General features: G+C 44.7%; 1 protein-coding gene across 1 annotated transcript in view; it reads right to left on the bottom strand.

The window, feature by feature from the left end:
* LOC143930924 (alpha-2-macroglobulin-like) overlaps positions 1 to 12229 on the bottom strand; it is a 143004-nt gene extending 130775 nt beyond the window's left edge. The window contains exons 1-2 of the mRNA XM_077455615.1: positions 12070 to 12229; positions 2828 to 3011 (exon numbers count right to left, since the gene is read on the bottom strand). Of these exons, the coding sequence (XP_077311741.1) occupies positions 2828 to 3011; positions 12070 to 12137 (252 nt within the window). The 5' untranslated portion in view covers positions 12138 to 12229. The remainder of the gene's footprint in view (positions 1 to 2827; positions 3012 to 12069) is intronic.
* Between the last annotated feature and the right edge of the window lie 1398 nt (positions 12230 to 13627).

The following is a 13627-nucleotide window of genomic DNA, read 5'->3' as shown; positions in this document are numbered from 1 at the left end:
GCTTAGCAGAAACACAAGGTCTCCATCTTCTCCCCTATCAGAACAGCGATCTGACTTGTTTACATAGGCAGACTGCTGTTCCGCCTCTCTTGGGAGAGATCACCGAGTGCCAATGAACATCAGGTCCGCTGGACCAGCTGATTGGCTCTTGCTGTGTCCAATCACAGTGGGAGTGGGTTGCCATTGGGTGGGCACCCCAGACACAGAAGAAGTAAATGTGCGGTGAGCGGTCCAGAAATGGTTAAAAGACAGCACAGATGAATTTGATAGGATACAAGATGCATTTAGGCAAAGCCAAGAAACACAGAAAGGTAAAGGGAAAGATCCAACTTGCAGGTTGATAATGGGCGGAGCATGACGTCTAATTGGACAAAACATGTCAGGTTGAGGTACAGCAGTGACAGAGTCATACCTGCTAGGGTGATGACTGTGCTGATTTATCTGCTACTACACTGTGAGTTACATCCTTATCTCTATGTTCTCCTGAGCTTCTTCTGCGGGGTGTTCAGGGAGACCTTATTCTGTGTCCTAAAGTGTGCCACTCATCCCTTCCAGCAGGGATCTCTCCTAAAAAGTGCAACCAGGCCTCCATATATGAGGTCTTACCTGTCGGTAAGCAGTTTGTGAGTTTGGGTGCGCACCTGGGTGTGGAGCGCCATATGGTTACATCATAAGATTGGGGCACATTTACTTCAAGAATTTTCTTGCACTGTTCACTTTTTATATGAACTGATTTTGCACTGTCCACTTCTTGAGACATAATTTTAGAGAAGTGCAATTCCAGTCCCTGGAATAGAGTTTCTGAGGGGCACAGGTTGAGGGGTGCTCAACCTGTGGCCCTCGGAGCCTTCTGATGTGGCCCTCAACCTTAAACCAGGGAAGCACTTGCCCGTTGTCGGCAACCCATTAATCGCAATCTGGGCTTGCTGACCGGCCCCGTCACCCAAGAGCACCAGAGTGATCGAGTGTCCCAGGTGAAGTAATACCAAGTGCACTTCACCTGTGTCCTTTCTAGCAGCCTAGAGAGTGATTCCAGCAGAGGCTGGAAGAGGGGAAAAAAGGTCAGTGTATTAAACAACACATACAATGCAGGTAAACCACAGCACATCAGTGCGAAAGCTGCTTTATAGGGGGCTCAAGACAGTAGGGATTGGTTAAAATTTGTAGCTTGGGGGGCGGTAAGTATTTTTACTGCCCCCTAACCACTGGTGTAGTGTCAGGGGTTGCAATGGTGACCCCACCCCATGCTCTAGGGGGCCCATTCCGCTTCCCTGTTACATTCTGTATTACACTTGGACAGGAGGGGTAATGGGGGCGGCATATACAGGAACCGATTTTCTCTATTTTCCTCCTGCAACTGCTGAAAGCCGGCTTCTCCACCTCTCCCCCCTGCTGGCAGTCAGTGGCTGCAGGAGGAACATTTCCATTATGCTATTCAAAAGAAAAAAAAAATCGAAATTCTGAACCATTTCAATTCTTTTCATTGTGGCCCATGACTGGTTACCAAATCACTTAGGTGGCCCTCCCTCCTCAAATGTTGAGCGCCCCTGTTCTAAATCTTTGTTATTCTAAACAAGCCTCACAAAGGAGTAGTGGCTTTGGTTTTGGCTTTAAGATTATCTTGGGACACCAACAGGGGCGGACTGACAACTCATGGGGTCCCTGGGAAATAGGAGATTATGAGGCCCCCAGGCAATCAGAGATTATGGGGCCACACAGTATGGACACACAGTATACAATCACACAGTATACACAGACATGTTTCTTTTGGCTGAGAAGGTACTGGAGAGGTGGGGCAGCTATAATCTCAGGATTTTTAGACCAAAAGGGCATCACAGTGGTGTAGTGGGAAGCACTCTCATCTAGCAGTAAAAAGGGTCGCTGGTTCGAATCCCAACCACGACACCACCTGCCTGGAGTTTGCATGTTCTCCCTGTGCCTGCGTGGGTTTCCTCTGGGTACTCGGGTTTCCTTCCACACTCCAAAGACATGTAGGTAAGTTAATTGGCTTCTGTCCGAAATTGACCCTATGGTAGTATATGAATGGGGACCTTGGATTGTGGGCTCCTTGAGGGTAGGGACCGATGTGAGTGTGCAATGTACAGTGATAGGGACAATTGTAGACTCTCAATCAGGTTGAACTAGATGGCCTGGTGTATTTATTCAACCTTACTAACTATGTAACTATGTAAAAAGGATGTTGGTAAAGGACATTTCAGAGACAGATGTAAAAAAAACACAGATTTTCAGATCACAGATCCACCAAATGATTGGACCAGTGCACAAAACAAGGTCTTTAAAGACATGGATGATCAAGTTTGGGGGTGGAGGAACTTGACTGGCCTGAACAGAGTCCTAACCTCAACCCTTTGGGATGAGTTAGAGTGATGGCTGAGGTCTTCTTGTCCAACATCAATACCTGACCTCACAATTGTGCTTCAGTCCTGACCTCAACCCGACAGAACACCTTTGGGATGAATTAGAGTGGAGACTGCGAGCTGGATCATATTGTCCACATCAGTGCCTCACAAATGCAGTTCTGAAAGAATGGACAAACATTCCCATAGACACACTCCTAAAGCTTGTGGACGGCCTTCCCAGAAGAGTTTAAGCTGTTTTAGCTGCAACGGGTGGGCCAACTCAATATTGAACAATATGGACTAAGACTGGAATGCCATTAAAGCTCATGTGCGTGTAAAGGCAGGTGTCCCAATACTTTTGATAATATAGTATATGTGTTTTCTTTTCTGTAAAGATGAACTATGTGTTTTGTTTTGTTCTTTTTGGTAAAAATGAACTATGTGCATATTATGTGGACTTTTGTTACCTGGATTGCAACACAGTTGAAGATGGAGTCCTCCTTAAAGGTCTTCTCTACAAGGGTGGTGTTCTTCCGATCCAGTTTTAAGGAGATCTGTGCTCTGCTTTCTCCCTCTGCCCCCTCCAGGTGTATACATATGGTTTCAGAATGCTGAGAGCGAATCTCAGAGGGGAAGATGACCGCATAGTGCCTGAGGAGGGAAGATTGAATATTAGAAACCACAAGGGTAGATTTACAAAGAATTCATTTTTCTTGATAGAATTCCCTGGTTGCAAATGTGTTTGTGTAGCTTCCCATAATCGTGCAGATACTAGCTTGAATTATTCAAGAAACAACTGTTCAGTTTGATAGGATAGAACCCCCCCTTAGCTATGGTTTCTTTTGGTATAGTCATCATGCCAGTGACCATCTGGTTGTCTGGGCAATTTCCTTATTTTGAATGAACATCAGATTATAACCCATCTATTATTTTATTATTCTTCAGGCCAAGTCAGATGTTTTCTTTGTTGTAAAGCTTAGGAAAACTTTGTGTTTTGACTGTATGTTAGCATAATGTGTGGCATTGCTTGATCCAGAATGCAGTGTCTTGAAGTACCTTCTCAATGCACAACCACAGTTGTGGGCACCCACCGATGTGGACACAGACCGCCAACGTGGCTATGTGGGTGAAGCCATGGACAGTCATGCTGAATATAACAGAACGATGAATACTGCAATTCAGGTAAGTGGGTAGGGGTGGTTTTAGGATGGAGGGGGGCTGGAGAATGTGACCATGTTTTATGTCACAGCCTAAACAGAAGTTTAACATGAAACATAGTCCAAAAGGTGGACTTGGCCTTTAAAAATTGTTCTGTATAATAAAGTGGCTGACTCACTGGCCTGAAGTACTGCAGAATCTCTCTCTGTATCGAGGGTGGGACATCTCTTTGGTCCGTCATAGCAAAAGTTAAAAAGTCATCAAAGACAAGGTAGTTAGAGAAACTTGGTACCTAGGCTTTGTGTGCATTGTGTTGGATTCAGGAAGACATCCAACAAAGTTTGTTCTATGGGTAGCATTCTGAGCAGTGGGTAGGCGCCTGAAGAGAACAACCACAGATAAAAAACAATAATCTGAACACAGAAACAGCCCTGTTGTATCACCATGCCACACTACATAGGGCTCAGTACACCATTTTAGACCTAGCATTCATACGGAGCTCAGCAGAGATTAGAACTGCCTGAAAAACACCCAAACAAAGTAGAGTGATGCCCCTAATGTTGAGATGCCTGCAGTTTTTCTGCGTTACCCCACAGCATTCATAGTTGTTCATTTCTGACAGCCAAACAGTAGATGGCTCTGTAGCACCTTCCTTCTAGTTGGTTCTGCCAGTGGTGTGATTTTGTAAGTAGGGAGAGGTTTGAGGGTAATGGCAGAACATTGTGGGCTTCCAGACATGGTTGGCTTGAAACTACGCATTGGGGACTTTACTGAACTAAAGTCAGGGTTTGTTAGTAGTTCTCGGCTCACATACTGCTGTTCTTAGATTGCTTTGACCCGTTCGAAGGTAGGGGACAGCAAGTCTTCCTAGAGAGTCTGCCCTTGTGGGATCCTCCTTCTGGTCATCTGGCTGTCATACCGTCCTTCCAGCTTTAAGGGCCCATTCACATCAGCACCGTCTTCTGTGGTGCATGAATGCACATTACCATGCCTCGTGTTAGGGCAGCACCTTAATTTGAATGGCTGCCTAGCACATTTTGCACCAAAAATTGTGCATGAAGAATTTTCAACAGCCCATAGCAGCACAGTTCAGTGCATTGCTGTAAGCCGTGAAGGTGCATTGGGGTGCCATTCAGAATGCATTACATCCCTATTTTAACGTGCTTTGATGTATTGTGCGTGTTACCACAGCATGATGATGTGAAAAGGCCATAATACAATCTGAGTCTTAGACCTGAATACGTGTGCAGGTAGGGAGTCTGACTTTTCAAAGACTTTCACGACCACCATACTTGTTCTGAGTCAGTAATTAGGAAAGTCTTGAAACCAAGTTACGGCACAGAAGCAAATGTGACAAAAAGACTGGTGTAGCGGTGCACGTGACACCAGGCCATATACCTCGCCTGTTCCTGGATCTGATAATATACACCTCACCTATACCAAGAATAGAGAACATCTGACATCACCTGAACCTAACATATGGCAGCACGGGTTGCTAGAAGTGATCTGAGTAGGTCAGGACAATGGGTTGCTTATGGTAGGAAAAGTGTGCTGTGCCAGTGCATGAAAAGCCCTCCATGGTCGTCAGAGTGATATAACCCAACGCAGTCCATGTTCCAAGTTCCAACCCATGTTAAGCAATTTTAAGGGAATGTGATGGCAGGTAAAGGGACACTACTGAGATCATTCAGAATTCATTGGCAGCAGTTTACATCCTTGTGACTCACATTTGACCTGCATCACGTGGGATTTGCATTCCTGTAGACTTGTATATGGATGCAAAATCTGCTTGAAATGAGCAAAAGCCCATGAACACAGGCCCTAAAGCCTCGCACACAAGAATATACATAATATAATGGTAGCCAATCAACTTCTAACTTCAGCTTGTTCAATTAACTTTTTGGCTAAAAAATCTGGAAGCTGATTGGTCTCTATGCAGGCCCTATATGAATGATAAGGTGGACACCAAACAAAAAAATAAAAAAACAAATAAAATAACCTGAGATTCCCCTAACGTTTTAGAATGGAGCCCTCATGTCGCGTATGGCTTTAAGGAGGAACCCCATGCCCAAAAAAAAAATCAAGAAAAAAAGTGTGTGATCTCCCCCAAAAAAATCTTTACCAGACCCTTATGCATGCAGGCTAGCTTGCCCTTTGGGCAAGTATGTGCCTCCTCCATCTTGAATCTTACCAAGCCACATGCCCTCAACATGAAGGGCCACCTTTCCAGGGAGAAGGTGATAAGGACAAGAGCCTTGATAAGGATGAAGGCCCCTTTCCCACAACCCTGGCCTTGTGTTTCTCGGGGTCTATGGGCGGGGTCTTTTGGAAATCTGGAAGTCCCTTTAACAATAAGAGGGTTCCCATATACCCCCCCCCCCCCAATCTTGTCACGCAAAAAAAATGTAACTAGTAAAAAAAACACAAGTAGTAATAAAACAATCACAGACATGTCCTTTGACCACTTCAGCCCCAGAAGGATTTACCCCCTTAATGACCAGGCTATTTTTTGCGATACGGCACTGCGTTGCTTTAACTGACAATTGCACAGTCATGCGACGTTGTACACAAACAAAATGCATGTCTTTTTTCCCCACAAATAGAGATTTCTTTTGGTGGTATTTGATCACCTCTGCAGTTTTTATTTTTTGCACTATAAACAAACAAAAAAAAACTTTTTTTACTTTTTGCTTTTTGCGATCAAGGGGTTAAAGCGAAGTTCTGCTTAAAAAAAAAAATATTAAAAGTCAGCAGCTACAAATACTGCAGCTGCTGACTATTAATAATCGGACACTTATCTGTCCCAGGGTCCAGCGATGCGGGGAACGAAGCCCAGCTTGTCTCCCCCTCCTCTCTGCGGTGCTGGCATTGTAACTGTGGGTGCCTGGCTGTGGCTTCAAAAGCCGGGCACCCACTGCGCATGCACAAGCTTCGCTGTGCGACGTGACTGGCCGGGCACATCACAGGTCCCAGATGATTGCGGAGAGGTGATCTCCCTTCCGGTGCCACGGTGCACCGGGAGGAAGTGGGAGCTGGGACCCCAAAAAAAAATTATATGCCAAATGTGGCATATCAGGAGGTCATCTGTGTTAAAGTGGAAGTTCCATTTTTGGGTGAAACACCACTTTAAGTGTTCCCTGGGAGGTGTTTCTAACTGTGGGCGGAGGGGACTGACTGGGAGTAGAGAGAGATTGCTGTTTCTGACCACTAGGAACAGACAATCACACTGTACTCTCCTGTCAGAACGGGGATCTGTTTGTTTACATTGAGAGATCCCCCATTCTGGCTCTCTGTGGAGCGATCATGGGTGGCCGGCGAACATCGCAGCCGTCGGCCACGGGCACGTGCCTGCTATAGCTGTTAAAGGGGCTGATGTACAGCTATGGCATTTCATGCCTAGCCAACCTGCCGCAGTATAATGGCGGCGGCTGGTCGGCAAGTAGTTAAAGTGGAATTCTAGAATAAAGCTAGCTAATCTTAGAAATGCTCCCTCCCCCTCCTAACACTTTATTCTGAATTCTACTTATCTATTTTCAGGCCCCTCCTTTCTCTATTTTCAGGCCCCTCCTTTCTGGTCATGTGATCTCCCCTGTGTCTGCCAGCACTGGCTGCAGGGGGGAGGAGAGAGCGCTCTGGCCGACACATTGTGGTAACATGGTGTCAGCCAATGGCAGGTTTCTTTCTTTTGGTGGGTTGATGGGTGTTGGGCTTCATTATTGACATGGACCTACATTGCTGAATGGCGTTATTAATGGTGGATGTACATCATGGGGTTTTGAGGTTTGGTTTAATGAAATGACTTGTCAAAAACTGAGCGTGTAAAGGGCCTGATATAAATTATGGGGGACCCCCCCACTGAGCTTTCTTTTCTTTTTTGGTGGTGTCCCCTTCAACATTTCTAACAGGCTTTCATGTAGACATGTGCACTGCCAAAAAAATTGTTTGTTTTTCGTTTCATCCATTTTTTTTTTTCCGGGTCATTCGTTATGATCGCAATTCATAAATTTGAAAATTCAGATATTCGAAAAAATTCAACAATCCAAACATAAGAAAGAAAATCCGAAAAATCCGAAAAAATGTGAAAGAATAACTAACTAATGAATAATAACTAACTATTAAATTATAGGTATGGGAATTTCCTTTCAAATTTGACTGTTAGTGATCTAAACAAATGTAACGGGGATGGCATGGGGCATGGGGACCTTGGATTGTGGGCTCCTTGAGGGTAGGGACCGATGTGAGTGTGCAATGTACAGGGAAGGGGACAATTGTAGACACTCACTCAGGTTGAACTGGATGGACTGGTGTCTTTATTCAACCTTACTAACTATGAAACTATGAAACGGAACTAATTGATAATAAATAATATTAATAATAATAAAAAAATAGATTATTTTTATTGTTATTGATTATTATTAATTTGTTCCGTTCCATTCTTTTAGACGCGGCATTTGTTATTTCAGATAAGTCGTAACTTTGGATAAATTTGTATAACAGCCAAATTTGAAAGGAAATTCCAATACCTATAATTTATTAGTTAGTAATAGTTAAGTTATTATTAGTTAGTTATTATTTCAGATTTTAGAATTTTAGGGTTTTCAGAATTTGCAAATTTCGAATTTACAAATATTTTGGAAAAATTTGTTAAATGGGTTTTCGTTAATTCGGATATTTCCGAATGAACTCATTTGTTGAAATTTGTTAAAAAACGAATTTGAACCGAAACAAATTACAGATGTCTACTCTCATCTAGGGTAAGGGTCTGGTATAGATGAATGAGGGTCCCCCCCAAAGCTGCCAGATACTGTCATTTTGCCAGCAATTAAAACACACTTTTTTTCTTTGTAAGCCCCCCATTCATATCGCACTGACTTGTCATGCGATTTGACAGTTCCAAATGGCATGACAAGGTCGCACCCTATTGTCGGCGATGGAACTGTTTAAATCGGTGCGACCCTGACTTTGCGGTGCCACACCGATTTAAAAAGAAAGGTTCCTGCACAATATTTTTTTTGCAATTTCAGGTGCGACTTGCATACACATCTGTGCATGAAGTCGCACGGATGTCAGGCAAGTCACACTTGAAATCGCACTGACCTGACCTTCAAGTGAAGTAGCATGATTTCAAAGTCTCATTCAGAGTGAACGGGGGGCTAAATGTCAGATTTGCTGTAGTAGGATGTATATATCATACAGATGTGTCACTTCACAGGCAGGGACAGGTCACAGGGCACAGGTCACAGGGCACAGGGCACCCCCAAGGCACGTGATTTAATAGAATTTAGCATTTTTAATATTTTTACTTTTAGTACTTTAGCAGTACTAAAATCGGTGCTCCCGCCAAACAAAGTTGAAGACGTTTTTATTTTGGCTTTGGTATATGTCCGCTAGGGCAGCGCTCCGTCCACCATGCCATTTGTTTTACAATCCCTTTGCCTATTAGCCTATCCAATGCCCAGAACAGATTTGTAACATTTAGCTTTCATTGACTTCAATGGAGTCGGGATCGGAAATTTACTCATGTTCACCGAACTCTGCTTGAACACAACCCAGATGTTTTTGGCTTCACTTAGTCTATGTTTCCACTAGTGTGACTTGTCATGGGACAAGTCGCTTGTCATTTGGACACATAAAAGTCGCATGACAAGTCACAACCCATTGGTTTCAATGGCATCCGTTCCGTACCTGTGTGACTTTGAAACTCAGCGACTTTGAAAATGTTCCTGCGCTACTTTGATGCAACTTTTGATGTGACTTTTTATCCAGAGAGTATAAAGTTGGGTCAAAGCTGCACTCAAAGTCGCATCAAAGTCACACAAGTTTGGGTTCGCAATAGTGGAAACGTAGGCTAATGCCCTGTACACACGGTCGGAAATTCAGACGGAAAAGGTCCGGTCGGATTATATTGTCGGAAAATCCGATCGTGTGTGGGCTCTATCAGACTTTTTCCGTCGGAAATTCCTGCGAAAAAAATTTGAGAGCAGGATCTAAAATTTTCCGACAAAAAAAAAATCAGATCGGACTTTTTCCGATCGTTTGTAGAGAATTCCGACGGACAAAATGTCACGCATGCTCAGATCAAATTACGAGACCAAAGCTATTGGCTACTGGCCTCTACGTAGTGCCATCGTACGCAACCAACGTCATCACATTCCGAACAATTGGATTTTCCGACAACTTTGTGCGACCGTGTGTATGCAAAACCAGTTTCAGACAAAATCCGTCTGAAAAAATCTGATGGATTTTGTGGTCGGAATGTCCAAGGCATAATAGTCATTCAGTGTTCCACAATGGGAGTGCGTTGCATACAACTATAATATCGGGGTGCCATGCACCCCAATTTGAGCGTCGTGGTAAAATGCAGTAAGCTGTACTCCCAGACCCCGTTAACACTGGGGTGGTTTTCAGGCACTTTAGTGCTGGAAATAGCATCTGCTAAGTGCCTGAAAACCGCCTCCCATTCATTCCAGTGTAACTTATCACACTGGAGCGGAGCGCTTGCGGGACATTAGGAAAAATCCCACCAGCAGAATCTTTGGGGTGGTTTGAGTGTGTTGTATTTAGAGCTCCCAAAATGCCCTGCCCACCTGAAAGGCACTTTCCGAAGCACCGCAACACGGGAGCTTTTCGTACCTTCTTTGCTGTTGAAAGCGCCCTTATAGCTGCCGAAAAACAAGCGGTGCTTAAGCGCTAACGTGGCCGCAGCCCCAGTGTGAAAGGGGTCTTATACACAAGGGATCAAGCTATATTCTAATTAACATCCACTCTTCTAGATACAAGCAAAACAACCTAAAACAGTCAAAACGTATCTCAAATGCATGCTATTACCAAAAGTATTGGGACATCTGCCTTTACACGCATATATATGATTTTTTCCGACAGATTTTGTCCGAAACTGGTGTTGCATGCACACGGTCGGACAAAGTTGTCGGAAAATCCGATCGTTCAGAACGTGATGACGTTTCTTAGTTACGACGGGACTACGTTCAGGCTAGTAGCCAATAGCTTTGGTCTAGGAATTTGATCTGAGCATGCGTGGCACTTTGTCTGATCGGAATTCTCTACAAACGATCGGACAAAGTCCGATCCGATATTGTTGTCAGAAAATTTTATAGTCCAGCCCTAAAACTTTGTCGGTCGGACATTCCGACGGAAAAAGTCAGATGAAGCCCACACACGGTCGGATTATCCGACAACGCGGTCTGATCTGACATTTTCCATTGGAATATCCGACCGTGTGTACAAGGGCTTAGTCCGTAGGGTTTAATATTGAGTTGGCCCACTCTTTGCAGCTATAACAGCTTCAACTCTTCTGGGAAGGCTGTCCACAAGGTTTAGGAGTGTGTCTATGGGAATGTTTGACCATTGTTGATGCATTTGTGAGGTCAGGCACTGATGTTGGACGAGAAGGCTTGGCTCCTAGTTGATCTCAAAGTTGTTCTATCGGGTTGAAGTCAAGACTCTTGTTCATCCATGTCTTCATGGACCTTGCTTTGTGCACTGGTGCACAGTCATGTTGAAACAGGAAGGGGCCATCTCCAAACTGTTCCCACAAAGTTGGGATCATGAAATTGTCCAAAATGTCTTGGTATGCTGACGCCTTAAGAGTTCCCTTCATTGGAACTAAGGAGCCCTAGCCCAACCCCTTAAAAACAACCCCCCACTATAATCCCCCTTCCACCAAATGATTTGGACCAGTGCACAAAGCAAGGTCTATAAAGACATGGATGAACGAGTTTGGGGTGGAGGAACTTGACTGGCCTGCACAGAGTCCTGACCTGTCCTGATGACTACAAGGTCTTCTCGTCCAACATCAATGCCTGACCTCACAATTGCTCTTCATTCCTGACCTCAACCCACATAGGACAAATTTGGGATGAATTAGAGCGGAGACTGCGAGCAAGGGCTTCTCATCCAAGGGTTGCCACATCATTCCTCTAATCCAGGACACATATTAATTAAACAGGTTCTGTGGCTGATAAAGGTGGTAGTTAAACTCACTTGGTGCCTTATCTGCATTAAATCAGCCTCAGAACCCGTGTAATTCATTTGTGTCCTGGATTAAAGGGATGATGTGGCAACCATCCAATATCAGTGCCTGACCTCACAAATGTGCTTCTGGAAGAATGGCCAAACATTCCCATAGACCAGTGATGGCGAACCTTGGCACCCCAGATGTTTTGGAACTATGTATCCCATGATGCTCAACTACACTGCAGACTGTGTGTGCATCATGGGAAATCATGGGAAATGTTGAAGAATGGTCAAACCTTCCCATAGACACACTGCTAAACCTTGTGGACGGCCTTCCCAGAAGAGTTGAAGCTGTTATAGCTGCAAAGGGTGGGCCACCTCAATACTGAACCCTACGGACTAAGACTGGGATGTCATGTGCTTGTAAAGGCATGCATCCCAATACTTTTGGTAATATAGTGTATTTAAAAATGTGTAAGAGCTTTAAGAGCTCCACAACTGATAATCTATTAAACATCACAAAGGAATGTTCAACTCGCCAATCACACATTTACTAAAGCAAAATGAAGTTACTTACAGTTTGGCTTCCACAGAGCAGGAGATGTGAAGAAGGACTAGACCCGCACACAGCACCCAGGACACCATTGTGCAGGGCTGCAGGACTTTGTTAGACTGCCTGAAAACTATGCGGCTGCCTTTGTATTTTTTTGCTGCCTCCACACACCCCCCTCCTACACGGCAGGACACGAACTTCCCAGCAAGGCCACTGACCTCAAAACAACAAACATGCCTTAGGCAGTATCTGGTCAGCAGGTGAGTTGCATGTTTGAGAGGATCTGCAAATAATTACTTTAGATATTGTGTTTGTAACAGGCAAACATCTACCCACACTTCTGAACACCTCTGTAAGCTTGCAGGGATGGTCAAGCGTTTCAGGTTTTAGTATAAAATTCAGTAGACCCCCGCAAAGTCATCATTCAGAGGTCACGTCCTCAGTGGTTCACCAATTTGTCCTTAGAATCTAACTAATAATTGTTGGTGGAAACCCCCGCAATTTTGCAGAAACCGCAAATATCCTCCGTAATTTTGTATGGCTTTTCTTGTGACAATATATAATTTTTCATGTGGTTTAACCTCTTCAGCCCTGGAAGATTTGGCCGTTCAATGACCGGGCCATTTTTTGTGATTCGGCACTGTGTCGCTTTAACTGACAAGTGCGTGGTCGTGAGACGCTGTACTCCAACAGAATTGACGTCCTTTTTTCCCCACAAATAGAGCTTTCTTTTGGTGGTATTTGATCGCCTCTGCGGTTTTTATTTTTTGTGCTGTAAACACCATCACCATTCTGATCTTCAGGAACCAGAGACTCCTGCCACAGACGCCCACCAGTGATCCCTTACGAGTGGGCGACCTGCCACAGCCATAAGGCCCATTGGAGACCTTCCTGGAGCCCTAGGAACCACATATACATTGCCACTGTGGAAAGGTGTACCCCATCACCCCTTAAGTAGAGGCCAATGTCTCTCTCTAACTCACAATGGCGCACCACCAGCCCCCCATTACAGACTACAAACTTTGTCACAGTTTTGTTAATCTTTATTCTGGCTTTGTTAAGATATTCAACGGTATGTGCCCCCCGCCATGCCGCCCTCCCAATAATGTCTGACCACACTATCACCGTGTCCGGGAAGGCCATCCTAAGTCGGAGGAAATTCCACTTAACGTCTCTGATAAGTTCCCTGGAGGCCATGAGGCAAAGAACATTGCCCCCAACATGTAACAGGAGCACATTCGGGGGCCTGGCTTAATGAGCATACCATTGGATTTCCCGCAATACCCTGGACCAAAGCATCATTGGAATCCCTATCCACCGAACCATGGCCTCCGCCCAGGGGAAACCCAACTGTCTTTCTTTCCGGCCTGACCAATGCCCTTTTTGCACTGAGCCCACAGCAAAAACTTCCCCTTCCTGCCCACAACTTCCTGGTGCTACTTACAACAGTGTCCCCCCAGTCATGCGGCCCCTACACTAAAATTTCTCTGCTCCGGGGCTTATCTCACTGTCTGTGTTCATGGCCGTACACCCACACACCTGGAAAATTATGACCTGCGTAGGCTGTGTTTGTACAGTTGCT

Source organism: Lithobates pipiens, unplaced genomic scaffold, assembly GCF_037356315.1.
Source record: "Lithobates pipiens isolate NorthernLeopardFrog02 unplaced genomic scaffold, aLitPip1_a1.2 Scaffold_25, whole genome shotgun sequence".
Taxonomy (NCBI): Eukaryota; Metazoa; Chordata; class Amphibia; order Anura; family Ranidae; genus Lithobates; species Lithobates pipiens.
This window is presented reverse-complemented; position numbering and strand designations above follow the sequence as displayed.